The 12,223-nt window shown below is 39.8% G+C and overlaps 1 protein-coding gene across 2 annotated transcripts in view; it reads left to right on the forward strand.

Moving 5' to 3' along the window:
- Positions 1 to 3,682, forward strand: part of ARHGAP29 (Rho GTPase activating protein 29) — a 241,177-nt gene extending 237,495 nt beyond the window's left edge. For both annotated transcript variants that reach the window (XM_082265500.1, XM_082265501.1), the window contains one exon: positions 2,190 to 3,682. In XM_082265500.1, the coding sequence (XP_082121626.1) occupies positions 2,190 to 3,043 (854 nt within the window). In that variant the 3' untranslated portion in view covers positions 3,044 to 3,682. The remainder of the gene's footprint in view (positions 1 to 2,189) is intronic.
- The last annotated feature ends 8,541 nt before the right edge of the window (positions 3,683 to 12,223 follow it).

A 12,223-nucleotide genomic window follows, 5' to 3' on the forward strand; every position in this document is an offset into this window, starting at 1 on the left:
AAGTGCAACATAATTTTGAAGTTGAAGAAAAATGAGAAATGGTTTTCAAAATGTTTTACAAATACAGTAAATATATGAAAAGTGTGGCATGCATTTGTATTCAGCCCCCCCTGAGTCAATAGTCTGTAGAACCACCTTTCACTGCAATTACAGCTGTAGGTCTTTTTGGGTATCTCTACCAGCTTTGCAGATCTAGAGAGTGACATTTTTGCCCATTCTTTGCAAAATAGCTCAAGCTCTGTCAGATTAGATGGAGTGGGTCTGTGAACAGCAATTTTCAAGTCTTGCCACAGATACTAAATTTGATTTAGATCTGGAGTTTGACTGGGCCATTCCAACACATGAACATGCTTTGATCTAAACCATTCTGTTGTAGCTCTGGTTGTATGTTTAGGGTCGTTGTCCTGCTGGAAAATGAACCTCCGCCCCAGTATCAAGTCTTTTACAGACTCTTTAACAGGTTTTCTTTTAAGATTGCTCTGTATTTGGCTCCATCCATCTTCCCATCAACTCTGACCAGCATCCCCACAACATGATGCTGTCATCACCATGTTTCACAGTGGGGATGGTGTGTTCAGGATGATGTGCAGTGTGCAAAAAGTTCAATTTTGATCTCATCTAACCAGAGCACCTAATTCAACATGTTTGCTGTGTACCCTACATGGCTTCTAACAAACTGCAAACATGACTTCTTATGGCGTTCTTTCAACAATGACTTTCTTCTTGCCACTCTTCAATAAAGGCCAGATTTGTGGAGTGCACATCTAATAGTTGTCCTGTGTACAGAGGCTCTCACCTGAGCTGTGGATCTCTGCAGTTCCTCCAAAATTACCATGGGCCTCTTGGCTGCATCTCTGATTAATGCTCTTCTTGCCTGGGCTTTCCGTTTAGGTGGACGGCCATGTCTCAGTAGGTTAGCAGTTGTGCCATACTCTTTCCATTTTTGGATGAACCGTGCTCCGTGAGATGTTCAAAGCTTGTTATATTTTTTTATAACCTAACCCTGCTTTAAACTTCTCATCAGCTTTATCCTGACCTGTCTGGTGTGTTCCTTGGCCTTCATGATGTTGTTTGTTCACCAGGGTTCTCTAAGAAACTTCTGAAGGCTTCACAGAATAGCTGTATTTATGCTGAGATTAAATTACACACAGTTGGACTCTATTTACTAATTAGGTGACTTCTAAAGGTAATTGGTTCCACTAGATTTTAGTTAGGGGTATCAGAGTAAAGGGGGCTGAATACAAATGCACGCCACACTTTTTTAGATATTTATTTGTAAACATTTTTGAAAACTATAATTTCCTTTCGTCTTCAGAATTATGTGCACTTTGTGTTGGTCTATTTCATAAAATTCCAATAAAATACATTTACATTTTTGGTTGTAACATGACAAAATGATGAAAATGTCAAGGGGTATGAATACTTTTTCAAGGCACAGTAGTTAGGCAGTCATTGTAGTAGATCATCTATCCTGTCTTTAGTAGCAAATCTAGACCTCTTGTCATTCCAAAATAAAAAAAAACTAAAAGTATGCCAATGTAAAAATGTGGTGGTCAAATCAAAACGTATATTTACAGTAAAAACATGATTCTGTGCTAGAAACTCTTCCAATCTCTATCCAGTGTGTCTTCAAAGTGATCTAAAATTGTACTAATAAGAGTAGTACTTATTTCTCCCTGCAATTAATCAGAATTTTATGTAATAACCTATTAAAAAAAAGACAGTTGGAAGTTAATTGCTCGCAATGAGCAGAAGGAATCGTTCTTGTTGGCTCACTTTTTTTGGCTAAGCCATATAGTTTTCTGAATACTTCATGCAATATTTTTTTTTTTTTTTTTACTTATTTTTGGGCTGTAAGCTGCACTGTTCAACTTTTGGAAGATTTTCTTTTGCTTCCTTCTTCTGTAACCATACCAAAAGTGAGGTGGGTTTCCACACAGGGCAGATACAGAGGGGGGAAAAAAACCCAAAACACTCCAAAAATGTTCTTTGGCTGAAGTTTCATTTTAATAAAAATGACCTAATTATGTGAGGGCGCACAAGCTGCTGACTGTTATGCTTATTAATGTTACAATTTGCTAGGAAAGTTGAGGAATTAATTTAGCAAGTGCACTTTTTGAACACTGTTCTTAAGGTACAGCTTGAACAAACGATCTAATCTGTTTTTTTTGTTTCCTTTTCTTTTATAGATGGCTCACTGAACACTGTTTCTGAAGGTGTGGTAAGAAATAATACAGAAGACAAGGCAAACAATTCTTTACCTGCAAAATCCTATAGACAAATATCTAAAGTTCAGCTGAGGGCTCCTCGAGTCAAGACAATGATTCGACCTGTAAGTTTGCCCATGGATCGGCTTCTTCCTCCTTCTATGCTGAACGAGAAGAATTCTAAGAATGTGGATGTGGCCACCTCGGATAAGTTTGGCAAGAGTCCCATTATTGAAGAGGTTTCTGAGACTAAACCTCCATCCACCATGAATTCTTGCCACAGAGCTTCTTGTTATGACTCCCAAAGTTATCGTAAAGCATGGGATAAGCAGTACAAACAGTATGATATCACGCCCAGGACTGCAATGATTATGACGAATGTTCCACAAGAAATAAGAGCCCACGATGGAAGTCCCACCACCTTGTCATTATTAAATACAGCTCTGCCAAAACTACCATCCGCAAGCCAGCTCAAACCAGTCACTACTGACAGCAACTCAACCGAACCTAACCCACTTTCTGCTTTTAGAGCCCCAAGAACTTTGCAACCAGGAACTTTTTATGAACCGCCTTCCCAAAAAACAAAGCCAGGCGAAGAGACTTCTCAAACTGATGCCACATCCGCAAGTGGCAGCAAAGTTCAGTATCAGCACAACAACAATAATGTGAATCTAGTTGTAGACTCAGATCTGGTATCTGAAACACATGGACAAGGCAAAACCTCACAAAAAACTGTTTCTGAGGAGAATTCACCATCCGATGTGAAGCCAGCTTTTCCAAGACTTCGGCCAAAGCGTGTTCAAGAGTTAGAACACAGAGAGGCCCACTTTGTGTAGCATAAAACTGCAGCATATACTTCCTCCGCCCAGGAGGGACCTTCATGTGCCATTTTGTGAATACATGTTTTTTTTTTTTAAAGAAACTTTTAACTGGAAGAACAAAACACTGAAGTATCCCTTTTAGGCCTTGCTTTATGCTTTTCTACATCAGATTGTCTATTTGTGTATGCATTCCCCTTAATAGAAGCGGTTTATAAGGTGCACTTAGTGAAATTTTATATTATTTTGAAAAGTGAAATGCTTATTTATACCAAGAAACAGTATTCGTGTATGGAACAAACTGTTTTCTAATGTAAATTTTGTTAAGTAGGTAAAAAAAAAAAATGCATTCTTATGACAGCAGCAAAAAAAAAACATTTGAACTTGCTGAAGGAAAGCATGTAATCTGTGCAATTAAAAAATGAGCTTCTGTATAAATAATGTATAAAGCCCCCCTGGGGTACATTTGTTTATCATAACTGTATATTTTACATCTGTTTTGTCATCCATTGCCATTTTACATGTTGTCACTTTAATGTTATTTTTTCAAAGATGATGCACTTAAAACTTTATTTTTTACAAATGCTACTCAAAGAGAACCCTACTGAGCGCAGGTTGTTGGAGTCATTGTAATGCACAGCACCACCTCCAGTCCCAATATGAATCCCACCTTCTGTGGGTGGGCTGACACCTACTGCAAACAGGTCCTGACAACATACAGGATGGGTTTTAAAATTGGTGCACTTGTATGCTGGAGGTGGGCATTATAATACTTTGAAATACACTTAGTGGAGATATCCTTTCAGTGGGTAATAAACTGACTACATATATCTAGCTGACATCTCTTAAGCCTAGTACACATGAGCCGAGTCGGGAGGCATTGGCTGGTTTATTAGAAACTAGACGACATTCGGCCTGTGTGTACTGCAGCCGGTCCGGCAGAAGCTGGTCATTTGGCCAGCTTCTGTTGAAGAGGCATGCCCAGATAAGGTTTATCAAAAAGAAAACTAGTAGCGTGTACTAGGCTTCCAGCTATTATGCGGAAACATGGACAAAGAAGTGGTGCACAGTCTCCCATCTCAATCTACTGTCAGCATGACTACAGAAAAATTGTAACCGCTGTAATCATTGCTCCTTCCTTGGTTGTTGTAATTTACTTCATTTTATACATAGTTCTTTCCCTTACCGAAAAACCATGTGAGTCCAGTATCATTCAGAGGATTCTGGAAATTCTTAGTCCAGCGCCGAAGGCTTATAGAGTTTCTGTAACCTGTTACATAATCATTGCACAAATTCATTTTATGATGACAATAGTCTTTCTATGTATTACCTCTCTTTGAATTCATTAATTTCAGCAGATTTTGAATAGTGGTTTAATGGATATCGCTATCATCCCATGAAAAATTAATGATTTTTATAACATTCCCCAGTACATGTATGTAAGTGTCAAATAGCTCAGCGTTTTTGCTGTTCTCAGGTCTTTCACTTAAAAACACTGTGCTCCTTACTCAAAGCTTTCACATCTAGAAGTTTTTATGTTCATTTTTCAGAATATTTGTGGCTTAATAATACAATCCTGTCTGTATAGATGTAAAAATCGTTTTACCCTTGCTTCTCATCATTGAATCCCTACTTTGCCTGTCTGCTCACAGAACCAGTGCCAACTCTTGAAAATGGCCAGCAGCTTAAGTTTACTAAGCGCAAGCTCCCTTTTGTTCAATGCAGCTGTCAATAAAATGAATATGTTTGTTTATAAAGCAATGGATCTGACATTCACCAAGCATTGACTGCAGGTAATAATTCTTGGCACATGTGTTTTAAATGGCAGTAATTGATTCACCATCAGTGAATATTTAATGAAGTCACATTCACGGCTTTATAAATATGCCCTTTTCAGTTTAATTCGAGCTCTGTTAGCAATAACATGACGATATAAAGTATGACATAAAGACATGTACCACTTGTATTCCGCATACCCCACTTGCGAAATGCTGATTTAGCATATTCACTGAAGCCGGCAACCTGGAGGAAACTGATTTCTGGCAGCTTTTAACGCATCTAGGTACACTCATCCTCAAAAACATTGATTAATCAGACAAAATGTCTCTCCACTGACTGTAAATAACTGATGCCTGTTAAACAGATGTAGTCATCTTAGTAGCATGATATTTAATAACTGTTATAGATCAATAATCAGGTAACCTGGTTCACCTCATTGTCCTTTATTTATCTGCTGCCATATTCCTTGTAAAGTGAAAGTCTTCTGTATTTATTTTAGGAATCCTGCCCCCCGACTTTTTTTTTTTTTTAAAGCAACATATAAATTCAAACCGAATGGCCGAAGCCAACCAAATACCAAAAATGTCTGCTTGTGCATCCAGTGTTCTTTTTGTATGAAATATTTTTATATACAAGTAAACTGTTACATATGCTCAAATATATTAACTTTTTAACCTATTTTCAGAGTTCATGGTTTATATAATCTTTGGTTTATTTTTAACTTATTAAAATGTAGATTATTCAGCCTTGGCTAATTTTAATGCTTGTGCTATGAGATTTTTCACATATTTTCAAACATATTCTCAATCTCAAATGAAAGGCGTATTGTGCACAAATGTATATTATAATGGGTTTTTCATATTAAAATATAAAAGTATTTTATTACATTAGATTATGGAGCTTTTTATTTTTTTAAGTCGTTTTAAAAAATGACTTTTTTGATCATTTGAGTGTTCATATCAGCAAAACAGATCTACAACCACATCTTGGCACAGAACTATGAAACTTCTGCTGTTGCTGTTAAGTATCTAGGTTCCAGGTTTGTGCTCACTATAACCCAGTGATCATTTGACAAAGCTGTCTTACCAGGCCTGAACAGGTCTTCCAAAAATCTAGGGGGAACTTGCTCTAAAAGGTTAGAAGTCAACAACAATGCAAATTTGATCAAAGTATGCCTAATATGGATTCCTCCACCATTATGTGAATGCCTATCAGCACCCTTTTCTGCCAGTCAACCGATTCATCTTGCTTCCCCTTATCTGCCCCAATCCTGCATCTACTTACTGAAATTTCACTGGAGCATATACACTGGTGTATTGCAACCTACAGTATACTTTAACCTCTGTACAGATGCCGTAGTTACTCGCCATGCCTTGATGGCACAGTGCATGATGTCCTTGTCCAGCTTCAGGCTAATTCAGGATGGTTATAGTGGATTCCTGTTCTTTAAGAGGGGCTTCTTGCTTTGTCCTTGTACAATGCTCAAAAGTCCCATTGCATGCCACCAGAACTGAGTAGATGCTCAGCCTCCATCTACTGCGAATTGCTCCCCCCTCATCCACTGACCCCTGTTGGGAAAGCTGCAATAATTGGAACCTGAGGTAAACATGTCCTGAATTCTGACTTTCTTAACCTTTTAATGTCAAGTAATACAACCTGAGAGAGACTCCTATGCTGTGTATGGGTCCTTTGTAACTTGTAAAATTTGTTTTGTCCTTATACCTGGAATGACCATTGTCAATGACCAACGACTGTTCCTAAAAACATAACGTGCTCTTAAAGGCTTTAGAACATACAATAAAATGTAAATTATAAACCGCACAGGTAAAATATGTAACCAGTCAAATGCTTCCTTTTACATCTTGCATCCTCATTGCATCCTGTATTAGTAAGGTCGCAGCATGATTCCTGTTGGTTTTGGCAATAAATGCTTTATCTGCATTGTGGCGTGTTTATTGCCGTTCATGCTAAATGGCACTAAAATCCACATATACATAGTCGATCTAAATGCACCTGCAGCGCAACAGACAAATGCGAATGTATTGTGGTTTGATGTGCCTTCAATAGTTGCCTAAACTAGTGCAGGTGTATTGACAATCCATCCAGAGTTAATGGGTTGCCTTTGTGCAAAATTGTCAAAGCACTGAAACAGTTTAACACTTGTAAGGATGTAAAATCCACCCTTATATCAAGTTTCATAAGCAAGCCCTAAGGTCAGAAAAGCATATTTTTGAAAGATTAAATGTGATGAAAATTGTTTTTTTTTTTTTTTTGTGTGTGAAAGAAACCACTCTGATCATTTTAAGAAGTACATAGAGGCAGTTGCATTTTCAAAATAGTGTTCAAGTACAATAGAAATAAAATATTTAGAAATTGGTCTTTGTTCAAGATTTCCCTGCCCCAGGCACTATCCACTGAAAAAAAACTTATGAGTATTCTTTGAGTGGCTCCTCCTGTTTGTCTGCCATCTGGATGTAGGAGAAATTAAAGAGGTAGGACTTTCAATGGGTTGTTTTGGGCCTTGTGATTATGCTGATCCTATAACCTGAAGCACAGTCAATCAATCATATTCAGTGATCATTGTCAACATTGCTGTTAATGGAGCATGCTCTGGTACATGGACTCCACACATGTGCATTCCTACACACTTGGCACTGAAGCTAATCTGTGTCACATCTAAGTTCAATGCTCTTGTACCCTCGTCATGCATCTTTCTCCTGTGTGGTACCTCACTGCTTGCTTGTTACCAACTCTGGCCCGATCCTGAGTACACATATACTGCTTTGATGAACCAAGTATGCCTTCAATCACCATAACAGAAGCACTCAGGCTGGAGCTGCCACCCTTGTCTTTCAGTCTCTCACTGGTTGCTGTCCAGTATCCAATATAAGCAAGATCGTGTGAAGCAGAAAGGTGAGGTCTGGCTCTGGCACGTTTGCTCTGTATTCAGCCAATGAGTGCCCGTGTTTGCCTTTACCTACAATGCTAAAACCAAAGCTATGGTCTACGCAAGAAATCATTTTCAAGTGGTTCCGTTTCCATTCTGCATTATACAATAATAAATGCACAAATCATTTTTCCTCAAATTTGCTATATACTGTATATCTTCACTTTTGTACAGCTCTGGACAACAATAAATGGAGGACACACTGGTGAGAGTGACTAGGTCATGGGAAACCCTTCATTGCCTGTGACCTTTACCCTTTGTCTTTGTTCCTTTGCCCTCTATTGTCTTTTTCACTTAATTAATTGCTCATCATCTATTGACCATTTAGCTCTGTCTATAAGGATCATCAGATCTGCTTTAAACCTTCTCTGTATAGACATCAAAGATTGTGCTGGGAATCATGGTCAGTGGAATGCTTAGGGGTTATTTGGCTGACCGTATTGCATGAATATGTTTGAGAAAATAGCACAATGTAGCAATAAACCTTTTAGTTTTACCCTACCTAATTTATAGCCTCTTTCATGGGTGCAATTTTGGAAGAACTTTAATGCAGCGTAAATGATACACATTTGGCCCTCTATACACAAGCAGAAAAAGTAGGTCTTGAATTGTTTTCCTGCAAAGGTCCGGTACTCCCTGATGCGCACTGTAGGGAAATGGCATTGAGCCAAGTGGCTCAATGCAAACTTGTTTTCAGTAAAACTTGTCACGTTGTGTTATAATGAAACATGGATGTGGTTTGAGTCCACCGTAGTTGTTCACAGATGCTGCTTACCTGAATACCTAGTCCAAGAAACCTTTTGAAAGGAGTGTAGTTGTCCTGGGTTCTACATTAGCACTGAATGTGTGTCTACATACAGCACATATGTACATTATTTATAAATTATTATTTATAAATGAATGTGATCCACTTAAGTGACACGTTCTTATCAGTTTTTTTTCTAAAAACCTAGTTTTTGTATATAGCTAGCCATATGTGCTTATTACATATACAGATTTTGCTAACTACTTTGCAGTGCTGCCAAGTGCTTCTTGACTGAAATTGAGCCGTAAACATGTTCTTTAACTCTTAGCTAAACCCAACAACAGTTTAATATATTGCAGCTTGACGGTGGTGGTTGCATTCATTTTATTTGTTCAGGCTTTTTTTTTTTCTTTCTTCTCCCCTGGTGATTCTCATTTCCTGTCCTAGGGTTACAACATTTTCCTTAACCCCTTGCCGACCGCCGCACGACTATATACTGCGGCGGTCAGCCCCTCCTGGGTAAAGTGATGTATCGGTACGTCACTCGTCCACGAGCCTCTAGGGGGCGAGCGCGCTCCCGCCCCCGCTCGTTCCCTGACATCCCTGCGCGAGTGACCGGCGGCTCCGATGTCCGTCGGTCACTCGCGATCTCCTGCTGGAGAGGTAGAAAGGCCGATGGCTGATGTAAACACAGCCGTCTGTCATTCTCCCTGATGTAACTGCAGAGACTATACAATCCTGCTATGTAGGATCGTATGTCTCTGTGGTTACATCAAAAGCCACGCCCCCCCCACAGTTAGAACCATGCTCCTAGGGATACATTTAACCCACTGATCACCAAAAAAGTTAACCCCTTTCCGGCCAGTGTCATTTTTACAGTAACAGTGCATATGTATAGCACTGATTACTGTAGTAATGTCACTGGTACCCCCAAAAATGTCAGTCAGGGGTCCGATCCGTCTGCCCCAATGTCGCAGTGCCGCAAAAAAAATCGCAGATCGCCGCCATTACTAGTTTAAAAAAAAAACAATAAAAATGACATAAATCTTTCCCGTAGTTGGTGAACACAATAACATTTGCGCAAACCAATCAAAATACGCTTATTGCGATTTTTTTTTTTTTTTTACCAAAAATATGTAGCAGAAAACAAATTGGCCTAAAATGTTAAAAAAAATTTCATTTTTACATTTTTTTTCCTGGGAATTTCATATAAAAAAATGTGAAAAATATTTTTTTCAAAATTGTTGCTCTTTTTTTGTTTATAGTGCAAAAAGTTAAAATCGCACAGGTGATCAAATACTACCAAAAGAAAGCTCTGTTTGTGGGGAAAAAAGGACATCAATTTCATTTGGGTACAATGTCGCAAAACCGTGCAATTGCCCGTTAATTCACGCAGTGCCAAATCGCAAAATAGGCCCTGGTCTTTGAGCAGCCAAATCCTCCGGGTTAAAGGAGAGTGTGGGCAAAGCTCTTTTGGCCAAACATCTCCTGTGGATTGCAGGACTGCACTTAGTTCTGCACTCCTATGACCCAGATTAAGCTGATAGCAGGATAAAGCCCGCTGACATCACAGAGCTGATCCAGGCTCTGCAGGAATCGCTACAATAATGTCGGAATCTGCCCAGATGCCTGACTGGCAGCTGGCTCAGCCTCTTAGCACACCACTAAAAGCCTGAGCCAGCCCTCCACAAGCCTGTCCTTTTATATAGGGAGATCTGGGGTCAAAAAGACAACAAAATTCTCCTTTTACCTTTTTAAAAGTTTGCGTTAAAAAATATTTACTTCCACCCTGGACTGGAAGTGACATCATGATGCCGCTCTCGTCTTTCAAGGCCAGAGAGGCGATCAAAGACAATCTACACTTTGCCTCTGGAACCAGCTGGCAGCACCGGCAGATCGTTTCTCTGGCGTGCCTGAGAAACACTGGTAAGTGGTGGGAGGGGGGACGTCCCCTCCCGCTGCTTCTGAAAGAGTTCCATCGGCTCATGAGCCGCTCGAAAGGCTTTGATGAGAAAGCCAGCCATCGGCTAAAAAAAAAAAAATCCCAGGGTTATGGCTGATAGCTTTAGCCATAACCCCAGTAAACCACTTGAAAGCCATAACGTATATATACATATTGCAGTCGTGAAGTGGTTAAAGTATAGGTGGAAGAGCAGCAGTGCCACCCTACAACAGAACTATAGACCTCCTCCCCCTCTCCTCACTTCCAAAACATTTGGGGGAGGTGTTCCGTAGTCCATAAAGAAAACTGGCAACATTGCTGATGACAGCAGAGGCAGAGAGCACAAGATGGTATCAGTTTACATGATTTCTGGTACAATCGACTGGCATTTCTTTGTATCTATTGAATAGAAATAAAATTATTTTAATTGTATGTTTTACGGACCAAAGGGGAGCAAATAAGAAAAGCAAATTTTTTAATTGTACAGTAAAGGACACAAATCCCTAATCATAATTATGGGTTCTAGGAAGCTACCTTTAGGAGATTGGACACTGGCAAAAAAAGGTGCAGATGCACCTCCTAAAACCTCTCCCATTCCAAGCTAACCTCAGTTTGTTAGTGTCCTTAGGTTGTGGACATCTCTCCAGCAAAACTTTTTCATCTTTTTTTTTTTTTTTCCTTTCTTCTGCAAGATGGCTGTAGTTGCTCCATAGCCACTGCAACTTTCCTTTGCAGCTTTCTGGAAAGTTTGACTTCTTTGGTTGAGCTTTGTCACACTGTACCTCCCCAGTCCCTCCTGGAAGAAGGTGCAAAGCTAGCCTGTTATGTTGCATGAGGCACTGAGTCCTGTCTGGGCATTCACCTTGGCCTGACATAGATTGCATTGAGATAGCTGCAGGTATGCTGATCCAGAGTCATGATCCATCAAGTAGGTGTCTCTTTGGACCCCTTCATGGGCATGCCATTCAGAAGGGCATAGCCAGTATGCTTGCCTGTCCTTTTACATTGCCTTGAAAAAGTATTCATACCCCTCAACATTTTCCACATTTTGTCATGTTACAACCAAAAATGTGAATGGATTTTATGTGATGGACCAACACAAGTGCATATAATTGGGAAGTAGCGGGAACTTTTTAATGGTTTTTTAATTTTTTTTACAAACATGGCAGGCATTTGTATTCAGCCCCACTAAGTTAATACTTTGTAGAAACACCTTTCGCTGTAGTTACAGCAGCAAGTCTTTTTGGGTATGTCACTACAATCTTTGCACATCTAGAGAGTGAAATTTGTGCCCATTCTTCTTTGCAAAATAGCTCAAGCTCTGTCAGATTGGATGGAGAGTGTCTACGAACTGCACACATTCTCAATTGGATTTAGGTCTGGACTTTGACTGCGCTAGTCTAACACATGAATATGCTTTAAATCTAAACCATTCCATTGTAGCTCTGGTTGTATGTTTAGGCTGTTGTCCTGCTTGAAGGTGAACCTCCGTCCAAATCTCAAGTCTTTTGCAGACTCTAACAGGTTTTCTTCTAAGATTGCCCTGTATTTGGCTCCATCCATCTTCCCATCAGCTCTGACCAGCTTCACTGTCCCTGCTGTAGAAGAGCATGCCCACAACATAATGCTGCCACCACCGTGTTTCACGGTGATGTGCAGTGTTTTTTTTTTCCGCCACACAAAGCATTTGCTTTTAGGCCAAAAAGTCTAACCGGTTCCGGAATTCCCCCCCCCCCCCCGCATATATACTGCGGCAGGGCGGCCCTCCTGCGCGAACCGATGTAG

Source organism: Pelophylax lessonae (genome assembly GCF_965119305.1).
Source record: "Pelophylax lessonae genome assembly, chromosome: 8".
Lineage (NCBI taxonomy): Eukaryota > Metazoa > Chordata > Amphibia > Anura > Ranidae > Pelophylax > Pelophylax lessonae.